General features: G+C 35.9%; 1 protein-coding gene across 36 annotated transcripts in view; it reads right to left on the reverse strand.

Moving 5' to 3' along the window:
* Nucleotides 1-25598, reverse strand: part of DST (dystonin) — a 497218-nt gene that overhangs the window by 168931 nt on the left and 302689 nt on the right. For 33 of the 36 annotated variants that reach the window (XM_016955718.3, XM_063812480.1, XM_016955699.4 and 30 more), the window contains 24 exons: nucleotides 23787-23899; nucleotides 23581-23687; nucleotides 21225-21344; nucleotides 18735-18830; nucleotides 18514-18641; nucleotides 15062-15155; nucleotides 14600-14754; nucleotides 12813-13275; nucleotides 12599-12727; nucleotides 12366-12443; nucleotides 12121-12282; nucleotides 11930-12034; nucleotides 9234-9329; nucleotides 8226-8351; nucleotides 7440-7592; nucleotides 7102-7256; nucleotides 6772-6898; nucleotides 5807-5990; nucleotides 4837-4994; nucleotides 4164-4342; nucleotides 3194-3332; nucleotides 2199-2392; nucleotides 947-1109; nucleotides 151-234 (listed from right to left, as the gene is read on the reverse strand). In XM_016955718.3, the coding sequence (XP_016811207.2) occupies nucleotides 151-234; nucleotides 947-1109; nucleotides 2199-2392; nucleotides 3194-3332; nucleotides 4164-4342; nucleotides 4837-4994; nucleotides 5807-5990; nucleotides 6772-6898; nucleotides 7102-7256; nucleotides 7440-7592; nucleotides 8226-8351; nucleotides 9234-9329; nucleotides 11930-12034; nucleotides 12121-12282; nucleotides 12366-12443; nucleotides 12599-12727; nucleotides 12813-13275; nucleotides 14600-14754; nucleotides 15062-15155; nucleotides 18514-18641; nucleotides 18735-18830; nucleotides 21225-21344; nucleotides 23581-23687; nucleotides 23787-23899 (3508 nt within the window). Of the gene's footprint in view, nucleotides 1-150; nucleotides 235-946; nucleotides 1110-2198; nucleotides 2393-3193; nucleotides 3333-4163; nucleotides 4343-4836; nucleotides 4995-5806; nucleotides 5991-6771; nucleotides 6899-7101; nucleotides 7257-7439; nucleotides 7593-8225; nucleotides 8352-9233; nucleotides 9330-11929; nucleotides 12035-12120; nucleotides 12283-12365; nucleotides 12444-12598; nucleotides 12728-12812; nucleotides 13276-14599; nucleotides 14755-15061; nucleotides 15156-15273; nucleotides 15542-18513; nucleotides 18642-18734; nucleotides 18831-21224; nucleotides 21345-23580; nucleotides 23688-23786; nucleotides 23900-25598 lie in introns of those variants that run through there. The other 3 variants (XM_016955721.3, XM_016955713.4, XM_016955722.3) reach the window with 3 other exon arrangements.

The raw sequence follows: 25598 nt of genomic DNA on the forward strand, positions 1-25598 counted from the left end.
ATTTCACAAAGAATTATTAGATAAGTGTCAAAAAAGTTCAAATGAAGATTCTTTTAAACACTGAGTGAAATGACTTGCATGGCTTTAACAGTACATGTAGAATCACAAACCTGAATATTAAATTTTACTAAAGTTAATGAATCTTCCTACCTTCACTGTAGCTGAGTACTGTTCTGCATATTTTTGACACTCGTCCATTTTGCTCTGTTTCATTTCTATTTCGGACACCAGCATCTATAAATATACACAGTTTAGAACAAAAATGACAAGGAATTCAGCTATTCTACTACATAAGATGCTCAGTAACTAAGACATATCTACATCACTTCACAGTACAGCTCCTTAGCCCTTTGCACTTAATACACAACTTGCCTTATGGGTAAATTACAAACTTTCGGATTAAGCCACAGAAGTGACCCACCCCATGTGGTTTTCAAAGCAGAAATTACTAAACTCCTTAGGAATTATCCAAAAGCAGACTTGATGCCCTTGGCCACCACCTATTTCTGAAGAAAATAGAGCTAGAGATGATTGGCCCCTAAAGATAGAACAAAAATCTCAAAGCATTCAACTTTCTGTCAAATGTGGTATTTAATTTTCCATTGCTAACCATTTTTACTTATTTAGGAACCTAGAAAACTATTGAGGCCAGCAAAGTGTCAAAGAGATTTCTATACCTATGATTAAATAAATTATCATTAGGAATTTGAAAACTATCCCAACACTCTCCACTTTCTGATTACCCATGCTTTCAAAAATTACTTCCAAGAAATAAAAATAAGTCATGTATGTAGGTTTGGGTTGCAAGATTTTAATATTTTTTATATATTCTCCACCTTCCTCTAAAGAGTTGGTGACTTTTTCATTTAACATAGGAAAGGAAGATGAGGAGCATGACTGACCAAATGCAGACATAACCTCAGTAGAGGGAATTATTTTTACATACCTTCTGTTGATTCAACTGTGTGGCTAGGGTTTTACTATTTTCAGGCTGATTTTCCTGAATCTTTCTCTGAGTAGTTTCAACCTGCTGGATCCAATCATCTAAAGGATGGTAAGTGTCTCTGTAGTACTTCAGTGATTTGCCAATGCCCTCTAAGTCCCGTAACCTAAGAGAATAGTAACCGAATAGTCACGGTGTCCAGCGATATCCATCAGGAGGGTGGAAGATGTAGAGATGGGAGAGACAAAATAATTGGACTGCAATGAACTAAGCACAAGAGGGGTATGTATAAAGAACTCAAGGCTGCAGCACCCTGAGGCACACCCCCAAGGGCATTCCTTATTGGGCTGAATATAAACATTCTGCTCCCTGAGTTGTGCAATTTAGTGACAGTGATTATTCTAGGGACAAGCCCAAGAAGCTAAACTTAAAAAGCAAGAAAAGTGGAAGCTTAACCATAATTATTATCAATTACAGTGTCTTGAATAGTAAGGCTTGCATCAAATGGCAGTTCAGTTTTGAAATAACGATAAGGTAGTCCAATGAATGGTTCAACATGGTCTCAGAGAGTATTTTCCAGGAGCTGTGATTACATACCTGTCTCTATGATTTAAAAAACCACCACATTAAACCTATGTATCATATTTGTTACAGAGATAACACATATTTGAACATAATTTTACTTTTGAAGAATGGCACTATATCATAAAAGCATTTTATTTGCATTAATATAAGCACGAAAGTGAATGAGAAAGGACACGAATTCATTTATTTTAAGATGAACCCTAAAACCTTTTTTAATTCAGTAACTGAGAATTTTGACTTTCTTGTATCTTCAATTAAAATGAACATCAGGGCATTTCCATTTATTTACATTTCTTAAGTCCAGTATAGAAGCTACACACAGCCCTATCACATGCATGCTTCATGCTCTTACTAAGTCACGGTTATTTGAATATTATAAGTTGGTAATAATTAGAGAACTACATTGTTTTTTCCTTCAGAAAAGGCAAGCAGATTAACTATATAAATGCTAGAATACATGAATAGTAACAGAGTTGGAAAAATGCTTATTTTGAAGTTAAATGTCTTACTAAAGTCCTCCAAGTAAGAAAGAAATATGGCTAAGTAGAGGTATTGTAATTAACAAATTAACTATGGAAGTAAAAAAATAGCCTCATATGTTTAGATTTTACTCATTTACCATAGATAGACATTAAATCTGTGCTAAAACTGAACAAAAAAGGATACTAACCTGTTGTCAATCTGCACAAGAACATTTTGCCACCTTTCAACTAATTGATCTGCTTTTTCTTTGTGCCAGTCAAAATCAAGGTCCCGTTCTTTATACGTTTTAAACATTTCATCACTGATGGCTTTAGCTTTCTGCAACTCATCCTCTAATGCATGGAATACCTGTCTCTTTTCATCTACTTCAGATCTCCATTGCTAAAATACATTAATTGGTAAAAGTTATAAAAATGTTAACCACTCACTGGGTAAATATATTATTTACCTAATTTTACAATTTATTTACAAATGACAGGTAGAAAATAAGATAAAGGAAAGAATATCTTTCATATGCACAATATTATATTAGTTCAAACCTTATGAAATTTTCAATATTTGTACTCTGATTTTTTAATGACAATTTTATAACGTTCAGCCTAATAAAATTTGCATATCAACAAAATAAAATATATTCCATAAGCAAGTTTGCTACCTCCATTAATAAAATATGTCTTTTTCATTGTCTGCTTTTAAGTGCCTACTAATTCCACTGTTAAAAAGGAATACATGCATTAAAAATCACTGAGATAACTTCTAAAAATTGCTTTGCAATAGTTTCACCACTTGCTAAAGAAATACACATAGATGAGTTGAACTACAAGTCTTTTTCCTTTCTCAGATTAACTTCTCTATTTACCTCCTTGATATCTTAAACTAACTTCTTTTTCAGCAAGTTAATCTATTACAAATAATTTAATTTTTAGCTTCGACTCCTCCTGCTGCCAACATGAATTGACTATCAAAAGCTACTGTCAAAAGGGTTCAAACTTCAAATGAGAACTCTCCTCAAATTAAAATGACTGAACATACTTAGAGTAAACTGTGAGATCACAGAGACACAAATGGAATAAATCCATTCAAAAATCCAAGATATTTAACACTTGATGTTTGAAGATCTAAGTGCTAGAGAAATACTTGTAGAATACGATATTTAAAAATAGCCAAAAGTGAGTCTCATACCTTTAAAGTACTTATTAGATTCTCAATATTATTCTTGTCAGCTATAACTGCTTCTTCTTCACACAGTTTAGTTTCATAGAGTTTTACGAGGGCTTCTGCAGCTTGAGTGTTTTTTAACACCAAGTTAACAGTTTTCAACCTTAAAAAGGAAATTAAACAATAGCCACCTATGGTTAAATGTTTATTTTTGCATAATGTAGTCCTGAAGCACCATTATGACACATGACATAACATGTTCTTCACCTTGGAACGCTGATACATTTACTATGAAACTGACATTTTTCTGGCTTTCTTCTTAATAGAGAGTATGTGCTCCAACCCATCCCGTGCCCCACAAGTGGTATTCAGCAAGAGACTGCAACATAAGATGGTTTCTTTCTAACTTTGTTTTAAGTATGAGATGAAAATTCATTGGCTACAACTGCTGAGCTACCCAAATTACATGCAAAATGTGGGAGGACCATACACATTACACACTCATCTCTGAAGCACATCCACTATCAACATAGAGAAGTGTCATCAATCCATAAAAATAATGTATTTATTTTTTTTTTTTTTTTGAAATGGAGTCTTCCTCTGTCACCCAGGCTGGAGTACAGTGGCGCGATCTCGGCTCACTGCAACCTCCACCTCCCGGGTTCAAGTGATTCTCCTGCCTCAGCTTCCCGAGTAGCTGGGACTACAGACGCTTACCACCATGCCTGGCTAACTTTGGTATTTTTAATAGAGATGGGGTTCCACCATGTTGGCCAAGCTGGTACCGAACTCCTGACCTCAGGTGATTCACCTGCCTTGGCCTCCCAAAGTGCTGGGATTACCGGCATGAGCCACCACGCCCAGCCAATAATGTATTTCTTAAGACAAAATAAAAGTTAATATTTATATTAATAAAAATAAAATTGTAAATTAATAGTAAATAAAAATGAGAGTTGTATGAAGCAATTTATATATTGAGATAGCAGTTACATACTTATCTATGTAAGTGGAAGACATAGAATAGACTTGGTTCATGTTCTGAAGGACCACATTAAGCTCTGATCGTAGGGTAGGGACTGATGAAGAGGCTGCTGCTTGACTGAAAAACTCCTCACACTTATTTGTGATTGTTCCCAAATCATCTTTAAGTCGTTCCAGCTCTTTCTTTAGTTTCTATAAAACAGAGAACAAACAAAGGCCATCAGGCCATCACCTGTGATGAGGTGTTTTTCTTAAACTAGTTTAAAAACACACATTTCACATTAAGAACCAATGACTTAGAAATCTACATATTCTTTGTTTGTTATCAAAGAAACTACACCATAGCATTCAAGTTTTACAATCAATAATTCCCTTACTGTTCATCTCCTTAGCCTCAACATCTAACTTAGTACTTTTGCACACAGCAGGTGTATAATGACTTTTATTACAAGTCCTTATATCCTTCATCACAATGAAGGTGAGCGTGTACATATTCTCATGTTTACCTGAGTCAGAGGTAGACTGAATCCTAGTTTATAATCAGCAATAATTACACAATCAGACCTCACCTCACACTAGACTGGCTAGTGTGAGTGTGCAAAACTGAACATTAAGAAGTCACAAGAGTTGATACGTAAGGTCATTAAGAGAGTTAGTTTTTTTCCCAACATATTTATAGCTCTCACCTCCTGTTCTGTGATTCTGAACACACTTTCATGCAAATCATCTCTTTCCAGGGGAGTTCGAATCTGTCTAATCAGCCGATCTTCACAGTTCTCTAACCGAAGTCTAATGTTTCGAACTTCAGAGATGTAGAGATTATAAACTGATTCCTCTTGCTCCTCTGTGAAAATAAATATAATGTTTAGAAAATACCTTGTTTTCTATCTCTTAGAAGCTTCTGTTTATGTTTTACTATGACAATTTTATATTACTGGGACATAGCTAGTCAAGCAAATGGTTCCTGTTTTCATCACAAACCCATTCTAAGGATATAAATCTTAAAACATAAATCTTAAAATTTAAGAAGAATTAATAAAATTTCCCAAATGCCATTTGAAGTACCAATTTCCGATTAAATGCTGTCCAAAGTAATACATTGCTATTTTACGTTCACAAAAATGTGAATTATATTAGCTGCAAAAATTAATTACAAAAATCAAATAAAAATCCTTAAAAGTAAAAATTAGGTAAATAATAATGTTTAAGATTTTTAAAAAATAGAATATTATTAATAAAATTGTCTCTAATTAAAATTTTAAAAGTTCAGAATAAAATCTATATTTAACAAAAGTTAACTAGGCAAAAACCTTTTGCTTTAATCCTTGTATAAAATCCAAGTTTGGCAAATGGGAAAATAATTGAATCTTTTCTGAAACTGAAGGATTGCAAAATAGTGAAAACGTTGAAAAGTAAGAATTCGTTGTTTGTCCAACCAGTTGGTTGGCACCTTTCATTAATTTATCATTTGGAAACAAATTAATCCCTTCTTGAGTCTTCCTACCTCAAACATGCTTTTACCGTTCCACCAATTGTGTCTACATATCATAGGCTGGGTGATACAATATACCTAAGATTGAGATTCCCATTGAGAGCAAAAAATAGCCAGAACTAAACACCTATGGGGAAAAAAAGACAGGGATCCCCATGCTTTACCTCTTTCTGCAGATTTAAGAAGTTCTTGATAATACTGCTTACATACATTAACCTCCTTTTCCAGTTGTGTTATATCTGAGCCTGAAAAGACTTGGGATTCCTGGCTATCTTCCAGAAAATCTTCAAAACGAGATTGTAGATTACTTAGAACTTGCTGATGTTCACCAGGTAGCATTGTCTTTATCTAAAGAAGACCAAAGACCCATGTAATTCATTCTATTACTCATAGATTTGAATGGGAGACACTTCAAACTGGTCGTATGGTATATGCCAATCTAAACGAATAATCATAAATAGGAACATTTGAAATTAACTGTCTTTTTCATTAACAATTTTAGGTGTTTTTTGTTTTTTGTTTTGAGACGGAGTTTCACTCTTATTGCCCAGGCTGGAGCGCGATCTCAGCTCACTGCAACCTCTGCCCACCAGGTCCAAGCAATTCTCCTGCCTCAGCCTCCCGAGTAGCTAAGATTACAGGCATGCACCACCACACCTGGCTAGTTTTGTATTTTTAGTAGAGACAGGGTTTCTCCACGTTGGTCAGACTGGTCTCGAACTCCAGACCTCTTAGGTGATCCACCTGCCTCGGCCTCCCAAAGTCCTGGGATTACAGGCGTGAGCCACCGCGCCCAGCCAACAATTTTAGGTTTTAATGACAAAGAAAAACAAGTCTACGAAACTCAAATGAAATCAACTGTACCCATCATCATATATCCAACAACTACATTCTGCCTCCCTATCTCACAGTAAGTTCTGAATGAAATTTGTGATCTCCAGATTTCCTCAGTTCTTAAAAAGTGCCTTATATGCTATGGGCATATAACAAATATTCATTGAATAAATGAATATTAGCATGGATTTGCCGGACTCCATCCTGTTCTAAAGCAAATACAAACTCTACGACACATATGAAAAGGCATGCACATTTTTGGACATATCGAGTTGACATACAGATTCATACTTACTGAAGCCACATTGCTAGCTCGAATTCTATCAATTTCATTGATGAGATAATGCCAGGATACTACACTCTTCATGTTTATGTGAGACTCATGCCAAAGAGTCAGGACATTCTGATACTGTTGCTCAATTCTGAAATACATGAAAGAGAACTCAGATTAATGTTTTTACTCCCTCTGAAAACACACTGCAATTTTTCTTTTTGTGTGAAATATTCCACGGATGAGTTCTAGAGACTTTTGATCCTGTGGGGCCTTGACAAAGTATTGATTGTTTCTTCAACCTTCAGAGAGCCCCCAAAACTAGCTCAACATTTTTAGCTAATATATACAAACCTGTTGGCAAGGTCCACCGCTTCTTTGTTTGGTGGAGGAACGGTGAAGCACACAGATGGGACCATAGCCTCATTCCCAGTAGGACTAATGACCTTCCATTTAGCACGATGAGAGTTATTCGCCAAAACACATTCATCATCTTTGTAAATGGTTATCTGGTTTAAAATAAAGAGGAGAATAACTCAATGAGGTCACTGTTAACTGTTTTCCATACTCAATCCTGGGATTTTTTTGTTTTATGAGGGGGGAAATCTTGATCACTAGTTAGCAATATGATCTCATTTACAAAATATATGAATAATGACAGAAACTGGTCTGTTTCTAGGAGTTACAAGTACCTCAATTTGTCTGTAGTCACAGATAGCTTTGATCGGAATAGAAGTTTTGAGTGGACAGTCAGAATTCCTTGGCTTCAGTTGAATTATTGTTTTTGCTTTTCCCATTAGGCTTGCTATAGTGCTTTTGTACTGCAGAAGTTCTTCTTTCTCTTCCTAAGTAATAAATACAGTGAATTTTAAGAAGTAAAAGACTTGTACTCTCCATGCCTTCAGCACTTTACACAAATTAAACTTCATCAGAAAAGTCTTCTCTGACTACCTAGTCTAAATTTTCAATCTTTCCTCCTCCACCCCATCTTGTATCCCTCTTCCTTTCTTTGGTTTGTTTGGTTTTCTTTTTCCTCTTTGGCATTTACACTACCTAACATACTATACAAATTTTACTTATTTATTCTGTTTATTGTCTAACTCCCTCTCTAGCATGTAAGCACCACAAAGGTAGAGATTCTTGTCTGCTTTGTTCACTGCTGTAGCTCTAGAACCTAAAACAGTGCCCAGGATATATTAAGAACTTAAAAAGTATTTGCAAAATGAATGACTAAACACACACGTGCACACACACACACACGACACTAAAAACCATCTTAAAATATCAAAGCTATCACATTAAAAAAACACTTCTGTTGTATTTGTTGCCAAAAGAATACTAAAACTGAATGTGCAAATGTGTAATTGAATTAGTGGGAAATATCAAGAGTGCCAATAAAATACAAAGTTCTGCTCATATAAAACACTAATCTAATCACTTATGCATACTTATAAAATGCATAGGTTTTGTATTAGTACCATTGATTCCTGAACAAGGTCTTCTAGCTTGTGAATGCTGCTTGATCTATCACAGCTGTACTTCCGCTGAATGGCATCTTTTAGATTCCTTAAGTAATCAGTAGCTTCTTTGGCATCATTGAAAAACTAAGGAAAGATGAAACCTGGAAGTTAAAGTATGTTAAATACCAGCAAAGCACACAGTTGTCACACTCCAATATCAAGGTCCTATGTGTACCCCTCATAAGTGAGAAGAGAATAAAAGCACAAGATAGCTTAATAGTCACATCCTTCCTTGGACCAAAGAATAACCCTTGAAGTTGAATAGTTATGAATGAACATACTAAGTGTCCAAAGTTTATATGATGTTTTGGCTCTCTATTATTTTGGCTGAAGGTCCATTTTAAATTAGGATTTAAACAATTTTTAAGTAGGAGTGAAATTCCAAGAATACTTAAAAACTTCTATGGTTTTAGAAGTTTAATGGTTATAGATGGTTGATTCTCTATATGAAAACAGTTCCTAAATAAGAGACACATTTGTAGAATAGAATAAAGATTTTATGATATCTTAAGAATTTTTAAAGGATTCCTGCATTAACAGAATACTTCAATCTATCTCATAGGACATAAAACCAACTCTTTCGGCCTACAAAGAAAACAATTCACATATATATATATATATATATATATATATATATATACACACACACACACACACACACACACACATACATATATATACATATATAACAGTGTGTGTATATATGTGTATATATGTATATGTATGTGTATATGTGTGTGTATATATACACACATATATGTGTATATGTGTGTGTGTGTATATATACACACATATATGTGTATATATGTGTGTGTATACATATACACACATATATGTGTATATATATGTGTGTATATATATACACACAAACACATTGTTATCCTAACAATAAATTATGAAAAAGATTCCTGCAAGTTAGCCAAAATCACAATACCATCTATTGAAGTTATGATTCTACTCACATACCTCGAAATACGCTGTGTTCTCCTTTATGTGCTGCTCCACACACTGGCAGAGCTGTAAGATCCAGCTCCACTGCGTCTGCATTGCTGCTCTGTAGGCCTTAAAGATAAAACAGAGCCATCATAACTGACTGGGGAGAAATAAGGCACACATACCTTTTGATATCGATGCTTCTAAATGCTAACTCTACTATCTAAATAGATGACCAATTGTTTTGGCAGAATAAGACTTGGAAATTAGGGCAGTGGCTGGGCATGGTGGCTCACGCCTGTAGTCCCAACACTTTGGGAGGCCAAGGCAGGCAGATCACCTGAGGTCAGGAGTTCAAGACCAGCCTGGCCAACATGGTGAAACCCCGTCTCCACTAAAAATACAAAAATTAGCCAGGTATGGTGGCACGCGCCTGTGATCCCAGCTACTCAGGAGGCCAAGGCAGGAGAATTGCTTGAACCCAGGAGGCGGAGGTTACAGTGAGCCAAAATTGCGCCATCGCACTCCAGCCTGGGGAACAAGAGTGAAACTCCACCTCAAAAAACAAAAACAAACAAACAAACAAAAAAAACAAGAAAATCAGGGCAGTAAAATTTTCCTCTTATCTAAGACTTCTCACTTGTACAAAGTCAGTCCTAAAGTTTAAATATAAATTCTTAAACCACTCCAGTTGATTTCTTTTCAATTTTAAACTTCTTGAAATTTCTTATTAAAATATAAGAAAAAAATTATCTCTGGCTATGGGAAAAAATATTTAAAAACTAAAATAAATGCAAGCTATCCCTCCTGTTTACAAAACCAACACTTGACTCCTTTGCCACCAACTCTTACATCTGCTTTGTGGAATCCTCCGATATGTTTTCTTTCATGGCACATTCATCTCTCCTTTCTCTGAATTTTTACGGTGCTAGATCATAAAATATACCTTCTAACACAGAAATATATGGTTATGTCGGTTTCTCTTTGTTTTTGCTGGGATGAGGTTTGGGGAGGGTGGAAAAGAAAATGTGTGTACTCCCAAATTGGTGTAATTCTGGAATTATAATGATGATAATACTAGGAATTTTTATTTTAAAAATGTGTTTCTTGAACTTCTAATTTAATAGAGAGTGTATCTTTCATGAGGGTAAACAATATTGTAGAAAGGATACCTCCTTCCTCAAGGAAACATGAAATACTCTTTTCTATTTAAGGTGCAATTCATTGATTTCCAGAAGAGGGCACTCGAGATGCTTTAATGACTATTTTAAGTAAGCCTGTCATTTTCCCTCCTTTTGGAAAAGTTCATTCCTGCTGAGCTATACTTAGGCAGGCCTTCCGAATGGAATGTATGATGCAGCATTGAATATCTGGCAACATATCATGATCATATTCTACCTCAAATTAAGCTACTTTCAGTAAATTGGCTATAAAAGATGTATCATATTTTTTTCATATAAAATATGAAACAGTATTGATAATTAACTAAATATTATCCATGTACCCAAACAAGACACAGGACAGGCCGATGGGATCATAAAGATGACTAAGGTTTCATTTTACTTCTTAAGAAATTTTTTATTAATTAAATAATAATTTTTACATAAAAGTGATCAGAGTGACATTCACATGTTCCATTCCCATCAAAATTCTTGGCCCGTAATAGTATTTCCTAACAGTTTTCATCTCTCCACCCTAAGAAACACTCTTTTTAGTGTATTAGTGTACAAAACCACATCCCAGGCCCTCTATTACTCTCCTTTCCCTAAAGATTCCCTACTCTTCTACATTTTTAACATTCATATGTGACATTTCATGTAGACACAAAACCGTATTTTATATAAAAGATCATACATAACATCCCTAAAACTTCCTGATGAGCCTAGAATTGTACTAATCTTTTGAGTTATTATGATTTCAGTGAATCTATCAGATTCCTTTCCTCAATTGTGAGTTTGAAGCATGACAACTTTCAGGACAAGCATTTTTTTTCCTCTGGCAAAATATCACATCTGACTGCCCATGTGTGACAATCCCTACTTTCTTACATAATCCCCCCATTCTCCATTCAGAAAGTCACTAACTCTGTCTAATATACAATTTAAAACATTGTCCCAACTGCATAGGCAACCTGATAAATCCCATCTCAATTTTCCACTTCTGAATTTGAAATGTTCACTGCACATTATAAAGCCTTGTCAGGATGCTGTCCTAATACACCTCACAAAACCAGAGCATAAATAAAAGTATTAAATTGAATCATAACAGCTGGTATTTTTTTGAGAACAAATAATGTACCAAAAACTATACTAAGCAGTAAGAGTAAATTATTTCCTTCTTATTCTCATCACAACTCTATGGATTAGAGGTAATCTCTCCCATTCTTGGTAGGAAAATGAGGCTTGGCAATACTATGTCACTTGTGCAATGTTACACAATCAGAAATAAATAATATGGCAATGCTTACACAGAGAAGGTACTTCATATTTACAGCAATACATCTTCTCAGCCACAGAGGCTGACAAGGGTACTTTTATTCTAAGTGATGGGTGACATACTTAGAGCCAGAGAACTGAAGGCAATCAGTACAATTTGTCAGAAACGTTTTTGAGCCAGGTTTTAACAAAAGTTAGATGGCTTGTAATTTTCAACTTCTCAGCAATAAAAGAATCTGAAGGGAAATAATCATATCAATATTCAACCAACACCATTACACTTTCCAGCTTTACCTCAATAGTTAACCGGGCTGGATGATTTTCTAGAAGTAGCTGCTCTGCTATCTCCTGAACTGATTTAATATTTTCTTCCTTTTGATCAAGTTCTCTCATTAATTCCTTCAAGAAATAATTAAGAAGTGTGTTAGAAAAATATATAAACCTAAAATGCAACCCTAGTATGCAAGTACAAAGGGTGTACTTACAGCATGATAATCTTTTTTCCTGGCTATGTTGGTGTTTCTCTCACTCCAGTCATAAGCAACTTCCTCCTCTTCTTTTTCATTCAACCAAATAAGTTCATTAGTCGCACGACTTACAAAATTATGGAGTGTATCAAGGTGCCGTTCTTGATTCCTGGATGTATTCTTTAGTAAGGAAAATCATCATAAGAATCATGTTTTTGCCAAATATAGATAAGGGAAACAGAAGGTTTAAAAAAAAAACTTACCAAGAGTTTTGCATACTGACTCTCTAATCTGTGCAACTTTTCTGCATAAGTCAGTTTAAGAGGTGCTGTCATTTGAATCTACAACATGAGATTAAAAAGACACTCCAGTCAGGAATCTGAAGGAATTCTGACTCACACTTAATGTATCTATTATTGATTTACAGGGTCTTCATGTAAAAAGCAAAACAAGAGTAAACTAAAATGAAATATATACAAATTTTAAATTCACATACCTCACTGATTTTAGCTTCTTTGAGGCTAGATTCAAATTCTTCAATAGCTCTATGAACATTTTTATGATTTTCTAAATGGCTTTCAACACTTGGCAAATCTGAGCCCCACTCAGTGCGGTCCAGTTGTACCTTCAAACAGTAAAATACTAAGTTTAAAAAAGAAATTGATAACAATAAAGACTGAAACACTCAGGTAAAGTAAACATTTTTTTACCTGCATCTCATCAACCCAATTCAAAAGATCCTGAACAAATTTCATATTGATTTCCTCTTCTGTTAAATTTTGATCCAGCAAAGAAGACTTTAGAAGGGGTTTTCGGATCTGCATCAACTTCAGAGTTTGCAATGAATTTGGCTCTACTCCTGAACTGAAATTTGGAACTAATCCTGATGGGAAACCAGGTGTATAAGCTGGAGTGACAGATGGAGTCAGGCGGGAAGTCATCCCTGATGACAGGCCAGAAGTCATACTAGAAGAGGTTAGGGAAGGTGTTAAACTCTGGGTCAGCCCTGAGGTCAGACTAGGGTGTAAGGTCTGTGCAAATCCTGAGTTTAAACTTTGAGTGATTCCTGATATCATGAGCTTTGTCTGTTCTGTTGTCAGTATGCGTCCTTTGCTGTACACAGAAGAACATTCGTTCCTTAAGGCCATAATTTCGTCACGCAGTTTTGCAACACTGAAAAGAAAATCCAAAGGGATAAGGTGAAATATAAAGGCACTTGTCACAAAGAGTGAACTCTAATGTTAATTATAGGCTTTAGTTAATAATGATGTATCAGTGTTGGCTTACCAGTTTTAGCAAATGTGCCACACTAATGCAAGATGTAAACAGGGGAAGAGGGAGGTATAAGGGAGCATATGGGAACTCTGTATTTTTTACTCAATTTTTCAGTATGCCTAAACGGCTCAAAAATACAAACAAGCAAAATGAGGAGGCAATTGAAATCACATTGCTAAAATTTTGCATCATGATTTTTTTCAATGAGCATTGTACTATGAGGACTTTCAATCTTATTTGTCTTTATAACTATGATTTATAATGAATACAATTACTATAGCATAATATGATCATTTTTACATTTATGTATATATTTTTCATATTTAGAATTACTATAGATTCCTAAAGGTGAAATTACTGAGTCAAAGGATCATTTAAAATTTTTGCATTTACATATTCATACACAGAGAGAGAGAGAGAGAGAGGTCATAGCCTGAAATATTCCATACTTACCCCCATACACACACTTCTCAGTGATAAAGGTTTTTATACACATATTTTCTTTCAAGATTTTGTTATGAACATTTTCATAATAGGATAAACAGAAAACTAAAAAGCTGAATTAAAAATGACACTTTTTGGCCAGGCACGGTGGCTCATGCCTATAATCACAGCATTTTGGGAGGCTGAGGCAGGTGGATCACTTAAGGTCAGGAGTATAAGACCAGCCTGGCAAACATGGCAAAACCCTGCCTCCACTAAAAATACAAAAAATTAGCCAGGTGTGGTGGCGGGTGCCTGTAATCCCAGCTACTAGGGAGGCTGAGACATGAGAATCGCCTGAACCCAGGAGGCAGAGGCTGCAGTGAGCCGAGATCACACCACTGCACTCCAGCCTGGGTGAGAGAGCAAAACTGCGTCTCAAAAAACAAAAAACAGACACTTTTCTTAGATTTTTTTCTCTTTCAAACATCCCATGAATACTTTAAATGTATGTAAATGTATGCATGTAACTTACATATATATCTAGGGTATTCATTTTAACGAGTTAGTTACTGCAGCAGTATTATACGCACCATAAAATATTTTTTCTATTGCTAATCTTTAAAAGACAAGTACCTACTTAAACACCAAAATATATAAAAATGTGACACACATTTTCAACTAAAAAACAGCAAAGAAATATATTTCATAAAATTTTCATACTCTACATTCCTATTTCAAATGCCCATGAAACAGTTACACAAAAAAAGGACAGAGAAAGAATAAGTAGCACTCTTACCTCTGTACCAATTGATCTGCCTGGTAGTATTTTCCATCAATAAGAATCTGTACATCAATTACATGCTGGCGTAAAAGGTTCTCACATTCAAGTATATACCCAGCAATTTCTGCTTCATTCTGAAACTGCACTCCTGATTCTAATCTTTTAGAATCCTGTATTTTAAAAGAACTCAGTATTAATTCTGTGAAACAAGTTTCAAAACAACCTGAAATATAAAACATCAAATATTGGAACAGAAGCCTACTTGGGCTTTCTTTAGTTTTCCTTGTTGGTTCAAAAATATGTTTTCCCTCTTCTTGTCTCTCAGAGAGCAAACACCAATCATAATCTTTAACAAACTTTAAGTTTCAGTGGAGAGTATTACCAAGAATCAACCAAACATTATGCAAAAGTTTTAGTTCATCCAAACGCACAGTCACTCCTCTACCACAACCCCAATGGCTCCTAAAATTAACTTACAGACTGAAGAGCATTTCGAGCAAGAATCAGTTTGTCTTCACAGATGACACTGTCCCTCTGAACTCGGTTGGCAATCTGTTGCAACATTTCTAACCTAAAAGATGAGACAAAATAAAATAAAGCTTCTCCCTTTGAAGTCAAAGAGCTCACCATTCCTGAAAAGTGCTGCCCATCAAAAAGTAAAACACAATCCCACACCAATGATTCAATACCTGTGTCCATCAAAGGATTCACTGCCGAAGCTAATGCAAGAGTTGATCAGTGTTGGACCACAATGAACCGAGAGAAGATTTTCATTTGAATCAAGACTGGTTCGAGTGCTGGTAGTGTTACTAAACACAGAATCACTGCTACGGTAACTATAACTACTACTGTGCATTTTTATTCCTGAAACGCTGTTCTTTCTTTCACCTTTCAAAGTAGACTAAAAGGTAGGAGGTCTGGAAAAAGCTCTACTTCTAACGGTGAAAAGTGGCAGCTGAATATTACAGCTTTTAGTGGCTCCTTAAATATGCTTCAACATGCATATGCAACACACAGCAAATAATATGCTGATAACTATTCAAAAGAATCTAGCCTAAAGCCATTCGTTTGCTAGCTGAGGTTTGCCTTTTGTAGCTTGTATTAAAACCCTACAAGTATGAACAAAGCAGGCAGATTGGGCGTCACTGGAAAGGATATGCCAAATATTTGCACTAAGAGTCATCCAATTGCAACCACCTAAAAAACAACTCAGATGCCTCACAGATGTCCAGGACAACTAGTAAAGATTATTCTGGCAATACCAATCATTAGCTAAAAGAACACAAATATCCAATCATAGTCTGACTTCTGCAAAAGACCAGGTCTGTGCTGAATAATGTAAGGAAGGCAAACAGCTAGAAATTATGAAGTACCTATAAACAAATGAATTTGATGAGAAGCAAAGTACGCTTCCATTTTAACCACGTCATTTGTTTATTAGGTTAAATTAATGGAAAAAGTATCCATTTACCTTTCTTTATATGACACGCTCCCAGTAATGTTACTTTTAAACCTACTATAAAGTGCCAAGTAGAATACTGATGCAATGCTTACAAATTTAATTTGTCTGTGCTTGTTTTTCCATTCTATAGGATATTACATGGCATAAGAACACTGACTCTTTCCCATTTGTTTTTCATACACTTCCATGCCACATAGCTATTATTCGCAATACATAGACAATGCCAAAAAATTCGCATGAAGAAACATGAAGGCATTTATCCAACCAGCCTCCTAAATATTTTCCTACCTCCAATAATACTGTTACTTCTCCACTCTAAGAATAGATATTTTTCTTTTCAGGGGTCAAGAAAGGGGAAATTTGAGAGTGCCACACCAACTGCTTCTTGGCCTTTTGGCTAAGATCAAGTGTGAGAGTGCCACATCAAATATAGTGAGTGAACAGAATAGCTCAAAACAATAACAGTGGCACCTGGCATTTATTAAGTAATTATTATGTGCAAGAAATTAATCATTTTAGATACATAACTCATCTCATACTCATAACCACCCAATGTAGTAGGCACTATTACATCCTGTTTACAAATGAAGAAACTGAGGCTTAGACAGTTAAAGAACTTGTCTAAGATCATACAACTTTGCAGGCTGAGCTAATAATCTAATTTAAAATTGAGTGGCTTCTAGGCCCTGAACTCTCAACCACTCTCTGCTTTCTTTTATGAATATATCTTAAAATTCAGCTACTGTTCTGATGACTAAAAATCTACTCTGTATCCTCTGGAATACTTTTCCATTATTTCAAATGATTAACATAGTATCTCATTTCAATCACTCAAATTACCTTTTCCGTAAAAGCTGCATCCTGTATATTTCTGGCTTGTTTTGATTTTAATAATCCAGTTATGTACACATATTATTATACTTTAACATAAATGTAATCAGTAATTTAATAAAGGACTGACAGGTTAGACATGCTCTCATATATTTATTTTATGCATTATTTCACAATGTTGAATCCTGAAGTCAATGTGTAAGGCACAGAGAACATGACAATACTGAGCACCTCTAATGTGTGTCAGGCGCTGTGTAAAGCACTGGCAACGCAAGGGACAGAAAAAAAACAAGGGTTTCTCTCCACATTCTTGGAGCTCATATCTGTGGAATAGGCAAGACTTAAGCAATCACCGAAATAAATATAAAAATACAACCAAGATAAGCACTATGAAGGAACAATACATGGAAACATGAGAGTTCTAAGCAAGATATCTGAACTAGCCTAGGGAACCATGGAAAGTTTCTCGAGAAAATAATGTTGGAGCTGAGATCTGAGAATGTTTAGGTGTAAGGCAGCCAGTGTGGCTACTGTGCAGAGAGCAAGGGGGCTGGAGAGGTGTGTCTGGCCACACAGGCCTTACCCTGTAATATGGTTTGCCTGTGTCCCCACCCAAATCTCATCTTGAATTGTAATAATCCTCACGTGTCAAGTGTGGGGCCAGGTGGAGATAACTGAATCACGGGGGCCATTTCCCCCATACTGTTCTCATGGTGATGAATAAGTCTCAAGAGATCTGACGGTTTTGTAAATGGGAGTTCCCCTGCACAAGCTCTTGCCTGCTGACATGTAAGATGTGACTTTGCTCCTCATTCGCCTTCCACCATGATTGTGAGGCCTCTCCAGTCATATGTAACTGTGAGTCAATTAAACCTCTTTCCTTTATAAATTACCCAGTCTCAGATATGTCTTTATTAGCAGCGTGAGAATGGACTAATACACCCTGCAAGGTCTAGGTCCTATAGACCTCATGGCTAATGAGGAACACAGATCACAATTCCCAGGTACCAGGTTAAGACTGTAAGGGAGACAAATTCATCCAACAAGCATTTCCTGAAGACTAAATGGTACCTTCCTGGGCAACTGGATGTAGTGAGAGACAAAATGACAGAGAGCTAGTGATGATTTCATGGAGTAAATCCACTTGTAGAAGCGTGGCAGAAAGGGAACCTGAACTAACATTTACTGAGTGTGTTCTAGACGCCATCCAACACCCTTTAAATGAAGGCAAGCTAGATTTTGGTTTCCAATGCCCCTTGGAAAGAGAACTATAGCAAAAAAATGTAATAAGAAATAAAATCAGTTGTTGTCCTATAAGCTTTTAGATCCAGGCCCTGGTGACTTAAGGTCAATATGAGAAATTACAAGTAATTTTGACTGGTTTTAAAACTGTAAAGCCTTATTAGATGAGACTTCACATACCAATCCAGCCTAGCCGGTCATTTATATACATTACTTCACTGATTGCCTCCTTAAAATCTCTTAGAAGAGTTTCTAGATAAGAAAATGGAGGATCAAAAGGATTAAGAGACTTATCCAAGGCCAAGTAAACAGACGTTTAACTTAAGTTCTTTCACAAGAACACAAAGGCCCCCTCCCCACTTGATATTCATGGCAGAAAACACCTCTGGCCTACCTTTCTACTTCTGGACGAAGGGCCTTCTCTCTCTCTAGCATGGCAATAATGAGTTTCCCCCACTCTTTTTCTATGTCATTTGGATGATAACCTTGAAGGAGCTTGATGCGTCCAAATTCTATCCAAATCTTGAGAAAACAAAAAACTTTAATGTGAAGCAAAAATGAAAACAAAACAAAACAAAGACTATGCTTGACAATACAAAGCAAATTTGAGCTTACCTCTAATAATTTATATAGACGTTTAATTTTTGATTTTTCTGTCTCCTTTGGTGGAATTTCTGTTTCTTTAAACTGTAAATACTGATTATAAAGTGCCTAAAATAAAAAGGACAAGAAATTAAGGACCAAACTTAAAAGATCTGTTTTCATGATCTCACTAAGCCACCACTTCAAGTGTTATGTACTGTATCATATGCAGTCAGTGGAATTCCTTTGTTAAACTGACACTCAAAGACAATACCAATTTCCAGCCAGCTGGTGACGTGGGTTATCTAAAATTTGATGAGGGTGTAATTATTGATGTGAGCCATGATTTAGTGCCACAGGGGGATCTGGATAATAATAAACCATTCAGTGTTTACTAGTGCTCTACTAAAAATCTCTCATCCTCCAAACAAGAAAACATACCCTTTAAAAGATGCACTTCCCAAATGCTGCACTTTAGCTTTCAGTCTTTGGAAAAATAATTTGAAGCAATTCCCATAAAGAAAGCAATAAAAAAACTCTCTTCTATTGCATGGTTCTATCCTTCAAAAAAAAAAAACTTCTTAGCAGAAAGGGCTAAAATTTAGTTTCAATGTCCCACTGGCCAATTTAAACAGATTTTTTGAACAAATGAAGGTAGATGCTATTAGTTGATGGGGCTATTATTACAGAAGTTTCAACCGTGTAATTAAGTTACTATCTAGTTTGTATACATTAATTTGGGAACCTGTTAAATACAGTGTATTTATTAAAAGGGACCTTCATAAAAATTATGTAGATAATGTATCTCCATATTTAATAAGTATGTACTAATTACTTCATTGTAATTCATGCAGCTACAAAACAAGACCCTGTAAATCTTTAGGATGACACATTTCTGAAGGATTCCATTCAAAGTTCTGCTAATGCAATTATCTGGCATTTCCCCATGATGTATTTTCTTTCCTAATCTATGTCTTGTTCTAGTCATCAGCAAGTACTCTGATCACTTCTTCTATAACTAAGAATCTACACTAACCAGAAGCCAGTACAATTCATCCAAGGGTCTGGACAATGGAAATCCATTTGGAAATAAGTGTATTTGAACATGAAATCTGAAAATGGTTTTGAAATCAGAATGCAATGTTTCAGGACGTCTGTTGGTCATTAAGCACCGAATACTCCTGTGTGCTAAACACTGTTCATGGCACCACATGGTCGTTGTAGGGAAAAGTTTTCCTGCCCTGGAAAATTACATGTCCATGTAGGGAAACATCACACAAACAACTTGAGAACACTTAAAAAGTATCATATCATCAGATGCCAAGTAATTTCGTGCCAAGGACAAACTCCCCGTGGCAATGAGAATGAAAGCTGTTCTACAGATGTTCTGTACGGATGCAGGAGCACAATGAATAACTCTAACGGAGCTCACCCTAGGTTATTACAGTTTTTTCTATCCCAGTTTGATCATGAAAATAAAGCTTACAAACCAAAGAATTAAGGCTTTGTCGGCAATATTCGTATTATCAGCTTCTAGAAATAAAGTAGACCACTTTGCTATTATAAAACCAAATATACAAATGAGACAACTTACTTTTTAATAAGTTTACATATTTATAATGGCTTTTTGTAATTTTTTTTTTTTTTTTTTTTTTTTGAGACGGAGTCTTGCTCTCTCGCCCAGGATGGAGTGCAGTGATGCGATCTCAGCTTACCGCAACCTCCACCTCCCAGGTTCAAGCGATTCTCCTGCCTCAGCCTCCGGAGTAACTGAGATTACAAGTGTGTGCCACCACGCCAGGCTAATTTTTGTATTTTTAATAGAGATGGGGTTTCACCATGTTAGCCAGGCTGGTCTCAAACTCCTGACCTCAGGTGATCCACCCATCTTGGCCTCCCAAAGTGCTGGGATTACGGGTGTGACCCACCGCACCCGGCCTATAATGGCTTTTATATCTGCAATGTCTTTGCCTCAAAAGCTTGCCCTAAGTTTTTCAGTATTAGCAAATGTTTTACTAAACCATGAATTCACTTATACTGGAAGTCAGACATGTATTTTCAAATTCATGGTGAAATACTGTGTACCTCTTCCTGCACAAAAGATGCTTCCTGCACAAAAGAAGCAGTTTTTAACAGGGCTCAACCACAGGCACACCCCCAATCCAGTGCCACACTTGTATGTACTTCCCAGGGTCCCTTCTACCTCAAGCCATCTCGGGGGCTCCAAGCATTTCCCATGTACTAAAATCAATCTGACAATGTCAGTTTCAGAGACTCTCTCAAATTAAACCTTTAACCTCTCAACCAAAGCTGAGTGACTACAGCTAATCTGTTTTAATTGTTAATGTCTTACCTCCATTTTCTCTGTATAATAAGAGAAATGAGTAATACAAATTTTGCCTACTTATTAATGGCTTTCCAAGGGCAACTTTTGTTGAACTTCTAAAATTACAGAATTATTATAGCATTACTTAAGGGTTTACAATCGAATCAATCCTATGTAATTTCTACAGTGACACTAACCTTCAGTTCTACAGGATTATTAGGAAATGTTCTCTCAGACATTGTGGTCACATGGTGTCTAATCCATTGGATGAGGTAGTTCACCATATTCTGGTATTCAATCCATTTGACTTCAACATCCTAGAACAATCAAATGATAGAAAAGGTTCACATCTGTAGATAATAACATTCATATCTAAGACAATTTAGTCAGAAGTCATTCTGTAAATGTACGTATTTGAAGCCTGACAGACAGAACCAGCTAAATGTTTTCTTACTTTCACCCAGCCCCAATCCCTGTCACATAAACACCTGTAAAATTTGCTATCAACATTTGGCCACTAACACTAGCCTTATGAGTGCCAATTCTGATCCAAAGAAAGTGGCTGCCTGGGGTATTGTATTTAGAAGGCTTTTGGGGGCTCAATCTAAGCACAGCAGAAAAAAATCCAAAGTCAATTTGGGGTGTTTACCAGGGCTCAAGATTGGGCAGTAACAACTTGCATAAATCAAGTTAGTTGCCATCTTTGCCAACTATTTTAGATCTAAATCTACTATGTATCTCAAACTCAAAAGACTTACCCAATATGTAGGAAACCAGATATGTACACAAACTACAGGAAATGTATATGGTGGGATTATCCAAGTACTCAGTAGGCAAACTCTTTAAAAATGGAGGAAACTTGGAAGGCTGCCAACTGCTCTGTTTAAGTATTTGATGAGTGCTTATTATTATGTTCAAAGGTTGTGTTGAGTGTTATAATAAAAAAATACTTTAAGATATAATACCTATTGTCAAGGAGTTACTGTCTAAATGCAGAGGCAAGAGAGATACATAATATAAACAGGCAAAATGAAGAGCAGTATTTAATTAAGTGTTGAAATGTTGAAATAACTAAAACGGGTAGTACATGCTAGTTGAGATAAGAATCAGGCAAGCATATCTGTGCCTTAAAATAGTTTCTAAAGGCTTCTTGGGAAAGGCAGTATCTGAGATGTTCTGCAATGACCAGTAAGTAATTATTGATGGGGGGAGGTGAGTGGGGGTGCTGAAAGAGTGGATAAAAGGGGAGTCCCAAGTGAGTCAGGACATTGACATGGAAATGTCCTGGCTACCAGTAAACAGTTCATATTGGGAAATCATAGCTAAAACATGTAGGTAAACAGAATAAATATTTGCAGTTTTAAATGTCAGAATATCTAGATTGCATTTAACTTTGCAAGGAATATGTAGACACTGAAAATTTTCAAGCTAAAGACATCAGGTTTTAGACAGATTAATTTGGCAACAGTGTGCCGAGGCAGTGGGAAGAAGAACAAAATGGAGACAGAAAGCTGTAGGAAAGCTATCGGCCTAGTTCTGCAGTAATAGGCAGCAGGATCAGCATGGAGGTAGTGAGAAGCAGCAGCAAGAGATGGCCAAAGAAACATTCTGAAGCAATGCTCAACATTGAATCATCAGGGGTGAGCATGGGAACAGGCTACTCAGGGATCAAAGAGCATGAAGTCTTTGAAAAGAAGAACCTGAGGAAGAATACGGAAACAGGTCTAGAAACAGCACAGAGAACTGACAGAAGCAATCAGAAAAGGGAGCTCCTAATCCAAGAGAGCTAATCAAAGATGAGCTCCTAAATCTTCAAAGTAATGTAGGGGAGAAAAGGTATCTGCAAAGAGGAAGGCAGAAATCCAAGTGAAGGGGATCATCCCCAAATATGTGACACATACTGGGCTTCCTGTTCTCTTCAGAAATGCATAAGCACTTGTTAGCATAACCACCAAAAAAAAAAAAAAAAAAAAAAGCATCACTGAAGTGAGTTACACAAACCTTTAAGAAATAGTAGACTAATAAAGAGCCCAAAGCTATGTGTCAGAGACCTTTCCCTGCTTACTAAGTGGCTCTGCTAATTTGGCCAAATCCAATAATTTTCCTCTGGAGTCCTCCTTTAAATCACAAAAATGTTATCTAGCCAACTTATTTCATAGAATCGTATGAGGTAACAAATTTGAAATTGTTTTCAAAAGTGAGATATTCTATACATACAAAAGAATAGCAAATACAGCAATGTAAAACGGCAGCCAGCTAAAAAATGGAAAACTCCAAATTTCAGAAAGTTAAACCTTTTATTTATAAGATGATCAGTAACTATAAATAGCCTCTTTTATTTATGACACAAAAGTTTTAATGAGTTATACTTTAAATTTAATGGTAGAATAATGTCATGAAATACATAGAATATCAATTCATCAAACAGCATATTAACTCAAATTCTTTAAAATATATTCAACATTCAAAAACTGCAAAAATCATTATCAATAAATGCAGTCAATTGGTCATTACTGAATCAACAGCTTCCGGTGTGGAAAAATCAATACTCACATTTGCACCAATGCCTTCCCCACCTTCAGGGACTTTAGGAAATGCATCATAGAGAGATGACACATAAGTTATTACTGATTTTTCATCAGGTGAGGAGACATCGACATCTAAAAACAGCAACATAAATTAATTATTTCACAATGTTGATAAATTACTTTTGATCAGACTTTCATGCCAGTCCACATATAATCAAGAAAATAACTCACCTTCAGGGTCCAGAAGTCTTATAACACCAATTTTTTCTGCTACGTAGAAAGCATGCTCTAAATTTGCAAGGTTGCTTTGAACAGCAACAGTATTCATATCTATCAGGTCCGGCCTAGGAAAAAATTCACTGTGTTAATTAGGTTTTCTCATGTGCCAATTCAACATTATATTTATATAGGTTTCCATTTACATAACAACATCTGCTAATATTAACACCAAGCCTGCGTTAAAATGCAGAGACTTTCATCAAACATTTAACATTGCTCACTTATCTCAGACACTTCTGTATCGAAAGCAAATATAACAATGAAAATATAACAATTTGAACATATATAAATTTCAACAAAGTCTACAAATATATCATAGTCAGAATATATATGAGTATTTGTCCTATTCGACTGATTTAAGCTACGCTACTCCAACAGCATCTTTCCAATCCAACCAGCATCCTGTCAATGTTTTTCCTCTAAGACAAAAAGCCTGTAGCTTAATTCAGTGCTGTGTCCATGGCCTCCCCATTGCACCATACCCTTTCACATCATCTTTGTCTTCTATAATCCTAGTCATTCTTCCAAGGAGAGATCAAGCTCCACCTCCTCTGTGGAGCCTGGCTGATCTTCCTAGCCCTTATTTCTGTCTCTGTTTCCTGAACTCATACTTCCAGCCTGCACCCCACGATATGGCACTTAGGATAATCTTAGACTTCCTTGTCCTATTAATTCACTGGTTCGTGTACATGTATATGTTGTTTCTCCCAAACCGTCAACTCCAAGATAGCAAGTACTATGTATTAAGAAAATTTTGTATTTTATCCTTCTGCTGTAATAAAGAATGATATATAGTACACCCTCAACAAATATCTACTGATAAGTTGGTAAGTAGTTTGGTTCCTTAGTAATCTGAATCATAAATGAATGTCTAAAATAAGCAATAGTTTATGTTTTCATGAGCACACATGTGTGCATGTGCCCCCCTACGCACACACAGTCACACATCCCAGACTTCATATCTTTATAATTTGTGAGATTTACGTAACACCCTAAACCATGCAGAAACTTTGAAGCTAGCTCTATCTACATGAGAGAGGAAAAGATTCTTCAAATGCTTCTTGTAGAGAAAGTGGCAAAATATGGACATTGGAGACTTCACTCAAGGCTAGAAGCCAGTCAGGAAACTTGGATCTCAAAAACAAAGCACTGAAAGACTACCGGAACAATGTGGAAACAGGAAAGCCTTCAAGAGTGGTACTCACCACCCAAAAAAATCACTGAGTAAGAACCTGTTGATAACTTACAAAGAAAGGCTCTCTACAAGCTCCACAAGCATTCCTGTTTGCTCAAAATAATCATTTGGGAAACCACAGAAAGAGTGGGAGGGCTCAAAGGTGGTGTGGGAGAAATGAAATGCAGATTATTTTGTATACTACTTGGCAGGCTGCTTGTATGAAAAGCTGTTTGAAAATATATCATTAATATTAGAAAGCTAAGTGGCAATTTGTACTCTTTTATGGTGAGAAAACAGACCTTTCGAGAAAATCTTATACTTTTATATCACTTTGCATTGTTCATAACCTGGGAATGTGGTTACCATCACCTACATGCTCATATTCCAGGAAATTATTAGGAAATCCTTTAATGTTTTCAACCTGCCACCAATATGACCACTCTTTTAAAAGTGACCCTACAATTATTATAGGAACAATAAATCCACTGACAACTATGGAAGTAAATGACAGACCTCCAAAAGTAACATTTTTTATTCACATAGAAACATCTGAAGAATCTGCCAACCTCAAGATTATTAAACAGGTA

The sequence above is a fragment of the Pan troglodytes genome, chromosome 5 (assembly GCF_028858775.2).
Source record: "Pan troglodytes isolate AG18354 chromosome 5, NHGRI_mPanTro3-v2.0_pri, whole genome shotgun sequence".
Taxonomy (NCBI): Eukaryota; Metazoa; Chordata; class Mammalia; order Primates; family Hominidae; genus Pan; species Pan troglodytes.